Source organism: Neofelis nebulosa, chromosome 14 (genome assembly GCF_028018385.1).
Source record: "Neofelis nebulosa isolate mNeoNeb1 chromosome 14, mNeoNeb1.pri, whole genome shotgun sequence".
Taxonomy (NCBI): Eukaryota; Metazoa; Chordata; class Mammalia; order Carnivora; family Felidae; genus Neofelis; species Neofelis nebulosa.
Window position 1 is genome coordinate 41,411,162 of NC_080795.1, and position 12,241 is coordinate 41,423,402.

The window sequence follows — 12,241 nt, forward strand, 5'->3', positions numbered from 1 at the left end:
ACAGCTTAAAACAAACATTATGTCACAGTTTCTGGTGGTCAGGAATCCACAGTGGCTTAACTGGGTGGTTCTGGTTCAGAGCCTGTTATGAGGGTGCAGTCAAGAGTTGTTTAAGGGTATAAACATTTGAAGGTTTGATTGGCCTGGACCATCTACTTCCAAGCTCATTCATGTGACTTTTTACAAGAAACCTCGGTTCTTTAGCTGGTTGTTGGCCCGGGAGACTTTAATTTTTCAACACACAAGCCTCACCATAGGGCTGCTCACAGCTTGGCTGCTGGCTTTCTTTATAGTGAGTGATCCAAAAGAGTGTGGAGTGAATGTGCCGTAGTGGAAGCCAGATCTCTCTCTTTTTTTTTTAATGTTTATTTATTTTTGAGACAGAGAGAGATAGAACATTAACGGAGGAGGGTCAGAGAGAGAGGGAGACACAGAATGTGAAGCAGGCTCCAGGCTCTGAGCTGTCAGCGCAGAGCCCGACGTGGGGCTCAAACTCACAGACCATGAGATCATGACCTGAGCCGAAGTCAGAGGCTCAACCGACTGAGCCACCCAGGCGCCTCTCCAGATCTCTTTTAAAACTTAATTATCAGAAATGATAGGTCGTTACTCTGCCATATTCTGTTGATCATGCAGACTAACTCCGGTGCATTATGGGAAGTAACTACACAGGGTGTTAATACTAGGAGGCAGGGACCATTGCAGACCATCTTGGAGACTGGCTACTATAGGCAGGGAACTTTTTGTTTTTTAAGTAGGCTCCACGCCCAGCACAGGGCTCAAACTCATGACCCTGAGATCAAGAGTTGTACACTCTACGGACTGAGACAGCCAGGCACCCACCAGTGAACTTTTAATATTCATTTTGTTTAATTTCTAGATCTATCTTTATCTTCATCAGAAATTTGAAGAGGGGAAGCCCAGGCAATTTTTCCTTGTAAAAATAATGGCATTAAAGACTCCTTGCCACATGTTTAAAGTTCATTTGTTTATTTTGAGAGAGAGAGCGAGCAGGGGAGGGGCAGAGAGAGAGAATCCCAAGCAGGCTCTGTGCTCTCAGCGTGGACTGAACCACCCTGGTGCCCCCCAAATAAGAGTGTTTTAGAGCTCTTAGTGAGAATTGTAAGGAAATTGCCTTATTTAATGATACATTGTATCCTGGGTACCTAGAGCAGGAGTTAGGTAGAAAATTTGTGATATATTCTGCTAAAATGTATCTTTTGGCAATTAAAATATTCTTAACAAGTAGCTTTTATTTGTTTTGCATTTCGTTCATTTTTTATTGATATATATTTTATACTGGAAAATATATTTTAATGCTGTGAAAGATAACTTGCTTTTTTTTTATTCAGCAGCTTTAGAGTTTATATATGAATACCTAGAAAAGTATAAAAAGGTATTAGTCATTCCATTATATTATGATTATTCGTAGTGTTCTTAGTTGTATTTTGTGTTACTTGTTTCTTAACACCAGAAGGGAAAAGCAGTATTATAAAACTAAAAAATGTAGGCATACTAGAAAATTTGAGGAAATTTTAGGAAACAGCACTGTATAGACAGTAGTGAGGGAAAACTCAGTGGCAAATGACTCCCTCTTAACAGACGTGATCACCAAAATAGGGTAACCAAAACCAGGCTTTACACATAAACAATATGGAAGAGTCCTACTGATCTTCTCATCTACAAATATATACCTGGGTATCACTTTCAGTGAAAACATATTTGTATTTGAAGAACAAAGAAGAAATGTGTAGGATTAAGTGTACTACTGGGTGGTTCAGTCGGTTGAGTGTCCGACTTCGGCTCGGGTTATGATCTCGTGGTTTGTGGATTTGAGCCCCGCATTTGGCTCTGCACTGACAGTTTAGAGCTTGGAGCCTGCTTTGGATTCTGTCTCCTCCTCTCTCTACCCCTCCCAACTCACGTTCTGTCGCTCTCAAAAATAAATAAACCTTAAAAAAAAAATGTATGTTAAAGTTAGTCTTTGGCCCCCAAAAAAGTAATTGTACATTGGTAATAATAAAGAGGTTAGGTGCAAGGAAATATCCATGACATAGAGGTACAGCTAACGGAAAATAATGGTAACACATGATGCTGGTTCTGTTGTGATGGTATTGGTATACTCAGAATGCTCATGGAGGTACAAGCTTTTTAAATTTTAGGTGGTAGTCTTCCCCAAGAATTCCATTTCATCACAAGACAGTAATCCAGAAAAGGAGGGAAATAACATGAAAAATTAGAAAACCATCTAAATATAGGAGAATGGTTAGGTAAATTGTAATACATCAGTGCAAGGCAATATGCTGCCATTGGAAGTTATACTGATACTGTGTAAATGTTTTTCATCTTTCACACATTATACATTGACATACCAAACTGTTTTATATGTTATCCGACTCAGCATTTCTTGGACTTCAGTTCTGTATATTTAAAACTTAATTCTCATGGATTCCATGTACTGACATAAATAATTTGAATTCTGTAATGCTACTTACATATAAAACAAAACTAGGTAATGTTCCATATACTTAAAAGCACTTATGCTACTATAAAACTGAAATCAATCGTGGTACCTGGGTGGCTCAGTCAGTTGAGCATCTGACTTCAGCTCAGGTCATGATCTCACAGTTTGTGGGTTTGAGCCCCACATCAGGCTCTGTGCTGACCGCTTGCTCACAGCTTGGAGCCTGCTTCAGATTCTGTGTCTCCTTGTCTCTCTGCCCCTCCCCCACTCACGCTTTGTCTCATTCTGTTTCTCAAAAATAAATAAATGTAAAAAAATTTTTTTTTAAATAAATAAAACTGAAACTAATCTATTAATGAAACCAGCAAAATATTAACTGAAAAGATAAATTTAACATAAAAAATGATATTTTGCTAAAACCAGATTTCTACTATCTGTGTAAATATGGTACCATTCCAGCAGGTTCTTTTGAATATGGTAAACCTACACAGCTGGGTACTGTGAGATGACTCACTTCTCATCATGTTGCTCTCTTGTCTACTATGGAATCTTTTTTTTTTTTACCATAGTGATCATGACATCGTTTTGTTTTTATTTGACAGTACATCATTTAGTATTACAGTCATCTCTCCCCCCACCCCCCATTAACTCAAGCCAATTGAAGTAATGCTATATTGCCAACTACATTGTTTTGTGTTTTTTTTTTAAATTTTTTTTTTAACATTTATTTATTTTTGAGACAGATAGAGACAGAGCATGAATGGGGGAGGGTCAGAGAGAGGGGGACACAGAATCTGAAACAGGCTCCAGGCTCTGAGCTGTCAGCACAGAGCCTGACGCGGGGCTCGAACCCACGGACCGCGAGATCATGACCTGAGGCGAAGTCGGCGGCTTAACCGACTGAGCCACCCAGGCGCCCCTATTGCCAACTACATTGTTAACACAAACATGGAAGCGAGTACTGAAATCCAGATTAGGCTTATACCATGACGTGTCTAAAATGAAAATTCAAAGGGTGCTTGGCTGGATCAGTTGGTGGAACATGTGACTCTTAATCTCAGGGTCATGAGTTCAAGACCTACATTGGGTGTAGCGATTACTTTAAAAAAAAGAAAGAAAATTGAAAATGAAACCAGGGCTTCCTGGTTTCTGTGAATGTATCAATAGGCCTATGCATCCTAGGTGATTTAACTAGTTATTATTTTAAACTACTGGTTTGTGCTGCTCTAGACTCTGCCACTGGGGGAGAAAAAGTGGGTCTCATCTGATTTAGTCACTTACTTCCTACTATTAGCCTTCTGTTCCTCACAAGGACCAAACATGGTAAAGGCAAGAGAGAGTAGCTCAGGTGTTCAGCAAGGTAGCAGTGGGGAGGCTTGTGTAGGTGAAGAGGGTAACTGGCAGAGATCCTACTCAGTCTGTGTTGCAACAACTCCCCTTTTCCAGTGCAGAGTTTTAAAGATTTTTCACTGTACTGATCTGTGATTTAGGCAGGGATAGTGAGTAAACCTTCAGAAAGGTGACTGCTGGGCCCAGCTTCCCAATTTTGGGCTGATGGAGTGGCTGATATCCTCTCCCTCCTCCCCACGTCCTGCCTTATGACATGTGAATCTCTTATTTGTCTTTAGAGAGTTAACTTTCATAATTTCTGAGAGATAATATTATATGAGAATAGATGGTCTTTAAAATACATGATATTCAGTAAATGGTATTGGAATAATCATCTGGAAAAGAAATCTTGTTGCATCAATACTAAAGTAAATTCCAAATGGATTAGAGTTAAAAGTAAATAGTGAAACCAATAATTACTATACAGAAACATTGGTTCATGTTTTAAAATTCTTTGTAAAAGATAAGATCTGAAACAATGTAAGTGTATGACAATAGAAATTGGTTATGTTAATGATAAATCTATACAATGATGTGTCCTGGCCATTAAATATTCTTGAACTGTATTTATTGATACATATGTTATGGAAAGATGCTCATTAGATATTAAGTGAAAAGTGGTTCATTACAGAATTATAAAAGAGCCAAGATCTAATACCATTTACTAAGCTGTAGATATACTGCTAAGTTAATATTTACAGCTTTTATTTTGTTTGATCTTCATGTATGATCCTGTTTTTTTCATATATATGTATTCAATCACATATATATTCATAGACAAGTTTTCTTATAATACTTTTTAACTGTTTTACTGAGGTATAACTGTCATAAAATGTACATATTTAAAGTATACAGTTTGATCAGTTCAGGCATTTAGACACACTCTTGAAACCATCAATAAAATCAATGTAATAAACATATCTATCACCTCCAAAAGTTTCTTTGTGCCTCCCAGTAATGCTTCCTTCTTTCTTCTTCTTACCTCACCTCTACTAACTTCCATTGTCCCTAGAAAACCAGGAATCTGCTTTCTGTCACTATAGTTTTCATTTTATAGAATTTTAAATTTATTTTTATTTTTTTATTTTAGAGAGCAAGAGTGGGGGAGAGGGGCATAGATAGAGAGGGAATCCCAAACAGGCTCCACACTCAGCATGGAGCCCAACATGGGGCTCAATCTCATGACCCTGGGATCAATCTTAGCTGAAATGAAGAGTCAGACACTCAACCTAACTGAGCCATCCAGGCACCCCTCATTTTCCAGAATTTTACTTAATAAAGTCATATAGCATATACTTTTTGGTCTTTTTTTTTTTTTAACTCAGCATAATTATTTTGAGACTCATGTATATTGGGCATATCAATAGTTCATTCCTTTTCATTGCTAAGAAGTATCCTGTATCACAGTTTGATGGAACTAACTTACATGCAAATACATTCACCTCTATTATTTAGGAGAATTAATACAACAATTTTCACAAAAATTTTAAAGCAGTAGCACCTTTGTTTCTGTGTAGAAAAAAAACATTGAGCGTGAGTCCTAAATTTGGTGATTGTTGGAAAGGTAATTCTCTTGAGGTGTGAGGATATGCCCAGGAGACAACATGCTGTAGCGCAGATTGAGAAGAAATCTAGGAAGAGCCTGGAAAGACATTCTGTATTCGGCATTTAAGGGTTTCTGGATATATCACGTGAAGGATTACTGTAATGGTAATTCCTGGGAACTGCTGATTGAAAAGATTATTAAACTAGATATCAGAAGATGCATTGTAATCCCAGTTGTGCCAGCTATATGACATTGATTAAGTCACATCACCTCTCTGAACTTCATGTTCTTTACATAAGGGAGGATAAGAACCTTGGGCCTGTCAGGCCTGCTAATTATGTAATGCAGATTGTATTCTAGAGAAGAGTAGCCATCTATCTTATTAAGGGAAGAAAGGGTAGGAACTGAAATCTAGTGTCCTCTACGACAAGTTGTGTGCCTTAACATGAGGCGTATCTGCTCAGAGCAGAAAGCCTTTTTCAAATTTTCACAGTTGCCCATCTATTCACCAAGCAGTGTACAACCACACTGAGTCTTCCTGGAAGGGAGGAAAGGGGGGTTGAATGAGATGCTTAATTTGCTCCAGGTGCTATATAGACCGTAGTGGCTCTATGTCTACCTCACAGGATTGTTACAGAGAACAATGAGATGTGTGTGAAAGTACTTTGAAAAGTACAGTGTTACATAAATATAATGTCTTGATATTTTGCTCTTCATCTGTGGTTTACTTTAGGGTAGATACAACAAGAATTGAATACTCCATTCCTTTAAGAGAAAACTGGGCACTGCCATACTTTGCATGCCAAATTGCTGCACTTACAGGCTATTTAAAAAGCAACCTAAATACTTACGGAGAGGTAAGATACAAACTTATTTGTCACAGTTAATTTTGATGTATTGCAAATGTATATAATTTTAAAGTTAGTCATATTAACAGGTCAGTGATATTCAGTGAAGCCTAATTACTATATAATAAAGGATATATTTACAGAGTCTTACTATAACACTATTAGTCTAGTCAGATTGATGGGTAAATCATTATTTTTTTAAAGTTTATTTATTTATTTTGAGAGAGGCAGAGACAGTGCCAAGTGAGGGAGGGGCAGAGAAATGGAGAGTGAGAATCCCAAGCAGGCTTCGTGCTGCCAGCGCAGAGGCCCACGTGGGGCTTGAACTCACGAAACCATGAGGTCATGACCTGAGCCAAAACCAACAGTCAGATGCTTAACCAACTGAGCCACCTAGGTGCCCCTGACGGGTAAATTATTTTTAAGAGAAAGGAGATGTTGTATCGTTTTAGTGCAGTTACTTGACAAATAAATGAAGAGTTTATTATTTTGAAAATTAATCTCTCATTATTTTACCATTTTTTTTCTGTAATATTGATAGCTTTTAGTCATTGCAAGTTAAGAAAATATTAATGAAGATGTATAGAGTGACTACAAATGGCAGCAGTGTTATCTTTTATGGTAGCACCGCATATTTTCTGTTTTTCTGGCAACCACAGCTCTAATTTTTTATCACAATGATTTTGTCATTTTGAAAGGTTATACAAGTGGAATTATATAGTATGTTATCCTTCAAGATTGGCTTTTTTTCTTTTTTTTTTTAAATGTTTATTTTTTTTTATTTTTATTTTTTTTTGCAGAAGCTACAACCTTTCTATTTATTTTATTTTTATTTTTGGGACAGAGAGAGACAGAGCATGAACGGGGGAGGGGCAGAGCGAGAGGGAGACAGAACCGGAAGCAGGCTCCAGGCTCTGAGCCATCAGCCCAGAGCCTGACGCGGGGCTCGCGAGATCGTGACCTGGCTGAAGTCGGACGCTCAACCGACTGCGCCACCCAGGCGCCCCTTAAATGTTTATTTTTGAGAGAGAGAGAGGGAGAAAGAGAATGAGCAGGGGAAGGGCAGAGACGGAGGAAGAGAGAGAATCCCAAGCGGTCTCTGTACTGTCAGCACAAAGCCTGACATGGGGATCCATCTCACCAGCTGGGAGATCATGACCTGAGCCGAAATGAAGAGTCGGAAGCTTAACTTACTGAGCCACTCACGTGCCCCAAGATCAGCTTTTTTCATTTAGCCTAATGCCTTTGACATCCACCTAAGTTATTGCATTGTGTCAATAGTTTGCTTATTTTCATTGCTGAGTAGTATTGGAATAGGATGTGTATTTTAATCACATATTTGGTAGTTTGCTTCCCATTCTTGAGGCTAGATCTTGTGATCCCTGTTGCATCAGTCTGTCCAAGCTCAGATCTTTGTGCAGTTATTTGGAGCTATGTAGACATATCTGTGGTTGATTACTGAAATACATTTAATGTGTTAAGTAATATGTGTAAAATAGTTAACAATAAAGGCATAGTTGAAAATGAAGTGAGCAGGGTAAAGGATAGACAAAAGTGCACAGAATTTTGAAAATGTTCAGAGAAAGGAAAAACAGCTAATTGTGCAGATTGTGTTTGACATATATTTTTAAAAAATCTTTAAGTGTTTGTTTATTTTTAAGAGAGAGAGCATGCATGAGCAGGGAGAGGCAGAGAGAGGGAGACAGAAGATCTGAAGCAGGCTCCACACTGACAGTGGAGAGCCCGATGTGGGGCTCTGAACTCATGAACTGTGAGATCATGACCTGAGCTGAAGTTGGAGGCTTAACTGACTGAGCCACTCAGGCAACCCCCCCCCCCCCCCACACACACACACCCATATATTTCTATCTTATTTCACACTGTATATCCTTTAAAATAGTTTGAGGGTAAACCCGTGGCATGAGTAATTTGCTTTATTGTACTGTAGCTTTTTCCTAACATCCTTGAAGTAATCTCCACATGTCCAGTAGGTTAGTTAGGCCGGATCTAGACCTGATTTCTGGTACTGTTTTCTCAGGGGATGATGGTTTCAGGTCTGGTTATTAGAGTTCTGGTTGTTCCACATTAGAAGTTTCCAGAACACTTTCTCTTAAAGCTATGGTGCTATGAAGAGCAGAAGCTTATGTGTTCTATCAGTGCTAAGCTCTTCTAGGCCTTGCAGTTGGTATTCTTTGACCAACTGAGAATTTTTCCATCTCTTACACTTTGTTTTCTGGTCTTAATCTTATTCAGGGTGCTGGAAAATCTTTATATCTGCTGACGGCCTGAAGTATTTCTCATTTTGGAATCTATTATTTTTTAATTTTTAAAAAGTGTGGTTTTTTTTTTTTTTTTTTTTTTTTGAGAGAGAGAGAGCGTGAGCAGGGGAGGGGCAGAGAGAGACACAGCATCTGAAGCAAGCACTAGGCTCCAAGCTGTCAGCACAGAGCCTGATGCGGGGCTTGAACTCATGAACTGTGAGATCATGACCTGAGCCAAAGTTGAATGCTGAACCAACTGAGCCACCCAGGCGCCCTGAAAGACTTAGTTTTAGAAGAGAACATGGCTATTATCTTAGGTTTCTTGACTAGACTAGACCCTTATTGCCTTTCTCCTTTGCTATTCTTATCAGAACAAAGTCATGTGATACCATGGCTGATGGAGGAATTGGCAATAAAAATGCAGATCCCTGGAGGAAGTAGAGGTTGTTAGAAATATGCTAAGGAACAATGGATTTGTCAGACTTGGGTTTCTCACTAAGGGATCACTTGGGAGATAACATTTGGAAAGACAGAATTGATTTTAGCCAGGCAAGGACAAGAAGTCCTTGTGTTTAGTATGTTAGCAGAGGAAAAAAGAGTTTTATATGATTGACAGTACAAGCATTGGGGAAAGGCAAGGGCACACATTTGCTGAGAAGTAATGAAAAAAGAGCAGTGGGCTTTTTTCCTTTTTTCCTTTCCTTGGAATAGGCTGAGACATAAACAGACTGTTTAAATGGAAACTCTTAGGGAAATTTGGAAGTGAACATGTTTTTTAGAGTGAATGGAGTTACTTTCACAATACAAAAGCCCATCGACACGTCTGGCAAAAGCCACCGTTGTCTTATATTTTTTACTTTACCTCTTGTGATAAAAGAAAAATGTACTGAATTTTTTCCCTTTGTCTTCCTGAAATTCTCAATATGGTTTTGAACTTTGAGGATTTATTTATCTCTGTGTTTTATTTAAGATCTTATTGTTTATGTAAGGATTTAATAATAATTATGTGACTTAAAAACAAAATTTCTAGAATTATATAGCTTAAAGTTGAACCAGTAACAGGGCTGCAACTGTGAGGTAACAACCTCATGGATTTTTATAGTAATAAAGCTACTGATAATTAGTTTCTTTCTTTTGTTTTCCCTAGAGGTTTTGCTACTTGTTGATGAGTGCTTCAACTTACACGTTTATGATGATGTGGGAGTACAGCCACTATCTCTTATTTCTTCAAGCAATATCTCTGTTCTTGCTAGATAGTTTTTCACTGGAGCAAAGTGAGAAGGTATTTTGAATTTTAAAATTGTGGTTTTAAATCAGGAGAATAAGTATTTTTATAGTGTTGTATCTTTAGGTAATTTGGCTTTTAAGCTTTATTTTGAAATTTTTGTTGTTTGGGTTTTGTTTGTTTTGTTTTGGGGGGCAGCGGTGGGATTATTTTGAAATGTTTTAATAGGCTCTGACTTACACTTGTACTCAAAAGATTGTTAAACTCATTCTCCCAGCCGTTTAAGGACTTCGAAATTCCCTTCAAGACAGCCTGCTTACCCAAAGTCACCATGTGCTTCTGCTCTTTTGAGCCATTTCTCCTTCCCTTTCTATTTCTTTAAAAAAAAAAAAAAAAAAAAGTGAAATATAGAATATACACAAAAGAGTGTATATACGCTGTGTAAATATACTATATAGAATAAAACATGACTGTTTGACCATCCAGGCCAAGAAATAGAGCATTTGAATACCCAGAAGTCCTGCTTTTAACTGCTTCCAGTCACATCTTGCTCCCTCCCCAACAGAGGTTCACTGTCCTGAGTTTTGTTAATCCTTTCCTCCTGTTTCCTTGTGGTTTTTACCACCTATCTATATATTCCTTAAAACATGCTGAAAATAATGTATTGTTTACTTTTGTCTGATTTGCTTTTGAGATTCATCCTTGATGATGTAAAGACCTGTATTTCTTTCATGTTTATGTATTTACACATTCTATTGATGGACATTTCAGTTTTTTTCCAGTTTATTGTCCATATGACCAGTGCTGCTATAAGCATTCTTACCTGGTACATAAGTGTATAGAGTCTAGTGTATACTAGAGTATACACTTCATAGTGGAATTACAAGTCAAAGGATATATGCATATTCAACCTAACCACATACCAAGTCTTTGTCCAGAATGGTTCTATCAGTTTATATAACTGCCTACAGTGGTTAAAGGTTCCCATCAATATTTGGTTCCTTTTTTTATCTTTATCTTTTTCACTCTTTTCTTATCTTTTATTTGTAAACATTTATTAAGTATTTAATATGTTGTCCAAGCCAGAAACTCTTGGGTCTTCTTGCTCTTTCTTGTCTTCATCCTATATATTTAGATGATCCAGAATCCTGATGAATACCAACATTTAGGTTAATTGAATTGAGGGTGTTTAACATAAAGAGTCATTAATCAAATACAATGCCATTATCTTATTAATTGAAAGGGTAGTAAGAACCCAAAAGCATCATACAGGAAGCAACTGCAGGAAGCAGTTACCACCACTAGAGTTGAGGGAGCAAAGGGGAGAAATTGGAGTTTTTAAAACTTCAAAACTTAGAAGAGGAACCCCTGTGGAGCTGAAACTTAAGCTTCTAAGGAGGGGCTGCCTCCCAGCTTTGCTGGAGTCTCTGAACTGGAGAAATGGAACCCAGACTTCTGAGAATGGGGGCTCTGTCCAGCTGGCCCTGGGGTCTCCGGGGCAAGAGAATGTGTTACAGCTGGTCTGTCGAGTGTTGGAGAAGCTGCACATGCATTTAGCTGCTTTAGCTGGAAGGAATTGCTCTAGTGGAGTGAAGAAGTATTGCTGATATGATACTCACAGGAGCTGCAAAGCAGACAGGAAGCCACAAGCTCCTCCCTTCTTCTTCAGCCTTATTATCTCTCTCTAGCATTTCATATTGGCAGAGTTTAATAGGGAGCCAACTGGAAAAGCAGAGACATAGAAAGCAGAGTCCTCAACCCCAGCATTACAAGACAGTGGGTAGAGGGATAGGTTTGGAGCTAAGAGACAGTCACTCAATAACTAGCACACATCTCCAGAACCAGCATCCCAAATCAGGAAGTAGAATATTTTTAACACCTGGAAGATCCCATTGTGCCTTCTCCCTGTCAATGTTTCAGCCTTCCTACAGTGAGGTATTTCTTTTTCTTAATGGCTCTGGCCTTCTAAGAGGCCAGATATTTTTTGTTCTGTTTTTCTTTTTCTTTCTCTTTCTCTTTTTCTTTTTCATTTTCTTTTCTTTTCCCTTTAATACTCTGTCTTTTGATTTCCTCCCCTAACTAATGTCTATATTTTGTCTTAGTTTTCCCTTTCCAAAAGGAATTAATCTTATGGTAGAGAAAATTACTATATTATTGAATTTTAGAAAAGAAATCTTTTTTTTTTTTTTTTTTTTTTTTAATTTATTTTTGGACAGAGAGAGACAGAGCATGAACGGGGGAGGGGCAGAGAGAGAGAGAGGCACAGAATCGGAAACAGGCTCCAGGCTCCGAGCCATCAGCCCAGAGCCCGACGCGGGGCTCGAACTCACGGACCGCGAGATCGTGACCTGGCTGAAGTCGGACGCTTAACCGACTGCGCCACCCAGGCGCCCCCTTTTTTTTTTTTTTTTTAGAAAAGAAATCTTCTAAGACAAACAACTTTCTCGGGAGATCTTCTATTAGGATATTGAATTTGACTTTCTTATGCTCACTGTTAAATGGACCAAA

The 12,241-nt window shown here is 38.3% G+C and overlaps 1 protein-coding gene across 5 annotated transcripts in view; it reads left to right on the forward strand.

Moving 5' to 3' along the window:
* DPY19L4 (dpy-19 like 4) overlaps window positions 1–12,241 on the forward strand; it is a 66,349-nt gene that overhangs the window by 20,688 nt on the left and 33,420 nt on the right. For all 5 annotated transcript variants that reach the window (XM_058698599.1, XM_058698600.1, XM_058698601.1 and 2 more), the window contains 2 exons: window positions 6,133–6,256; window positions 9,656–9,790. In XM_058698599.1, the coding sequence (XP_058554582.1) occupies window positions 6,133–6,256; window positions 9,656–9,790 (259 nt within the window). The remainder of the gene's footprint in view (window positions 1–6,132; window positions 6,257–9,655; window positions 9,791–12,241) is intronic.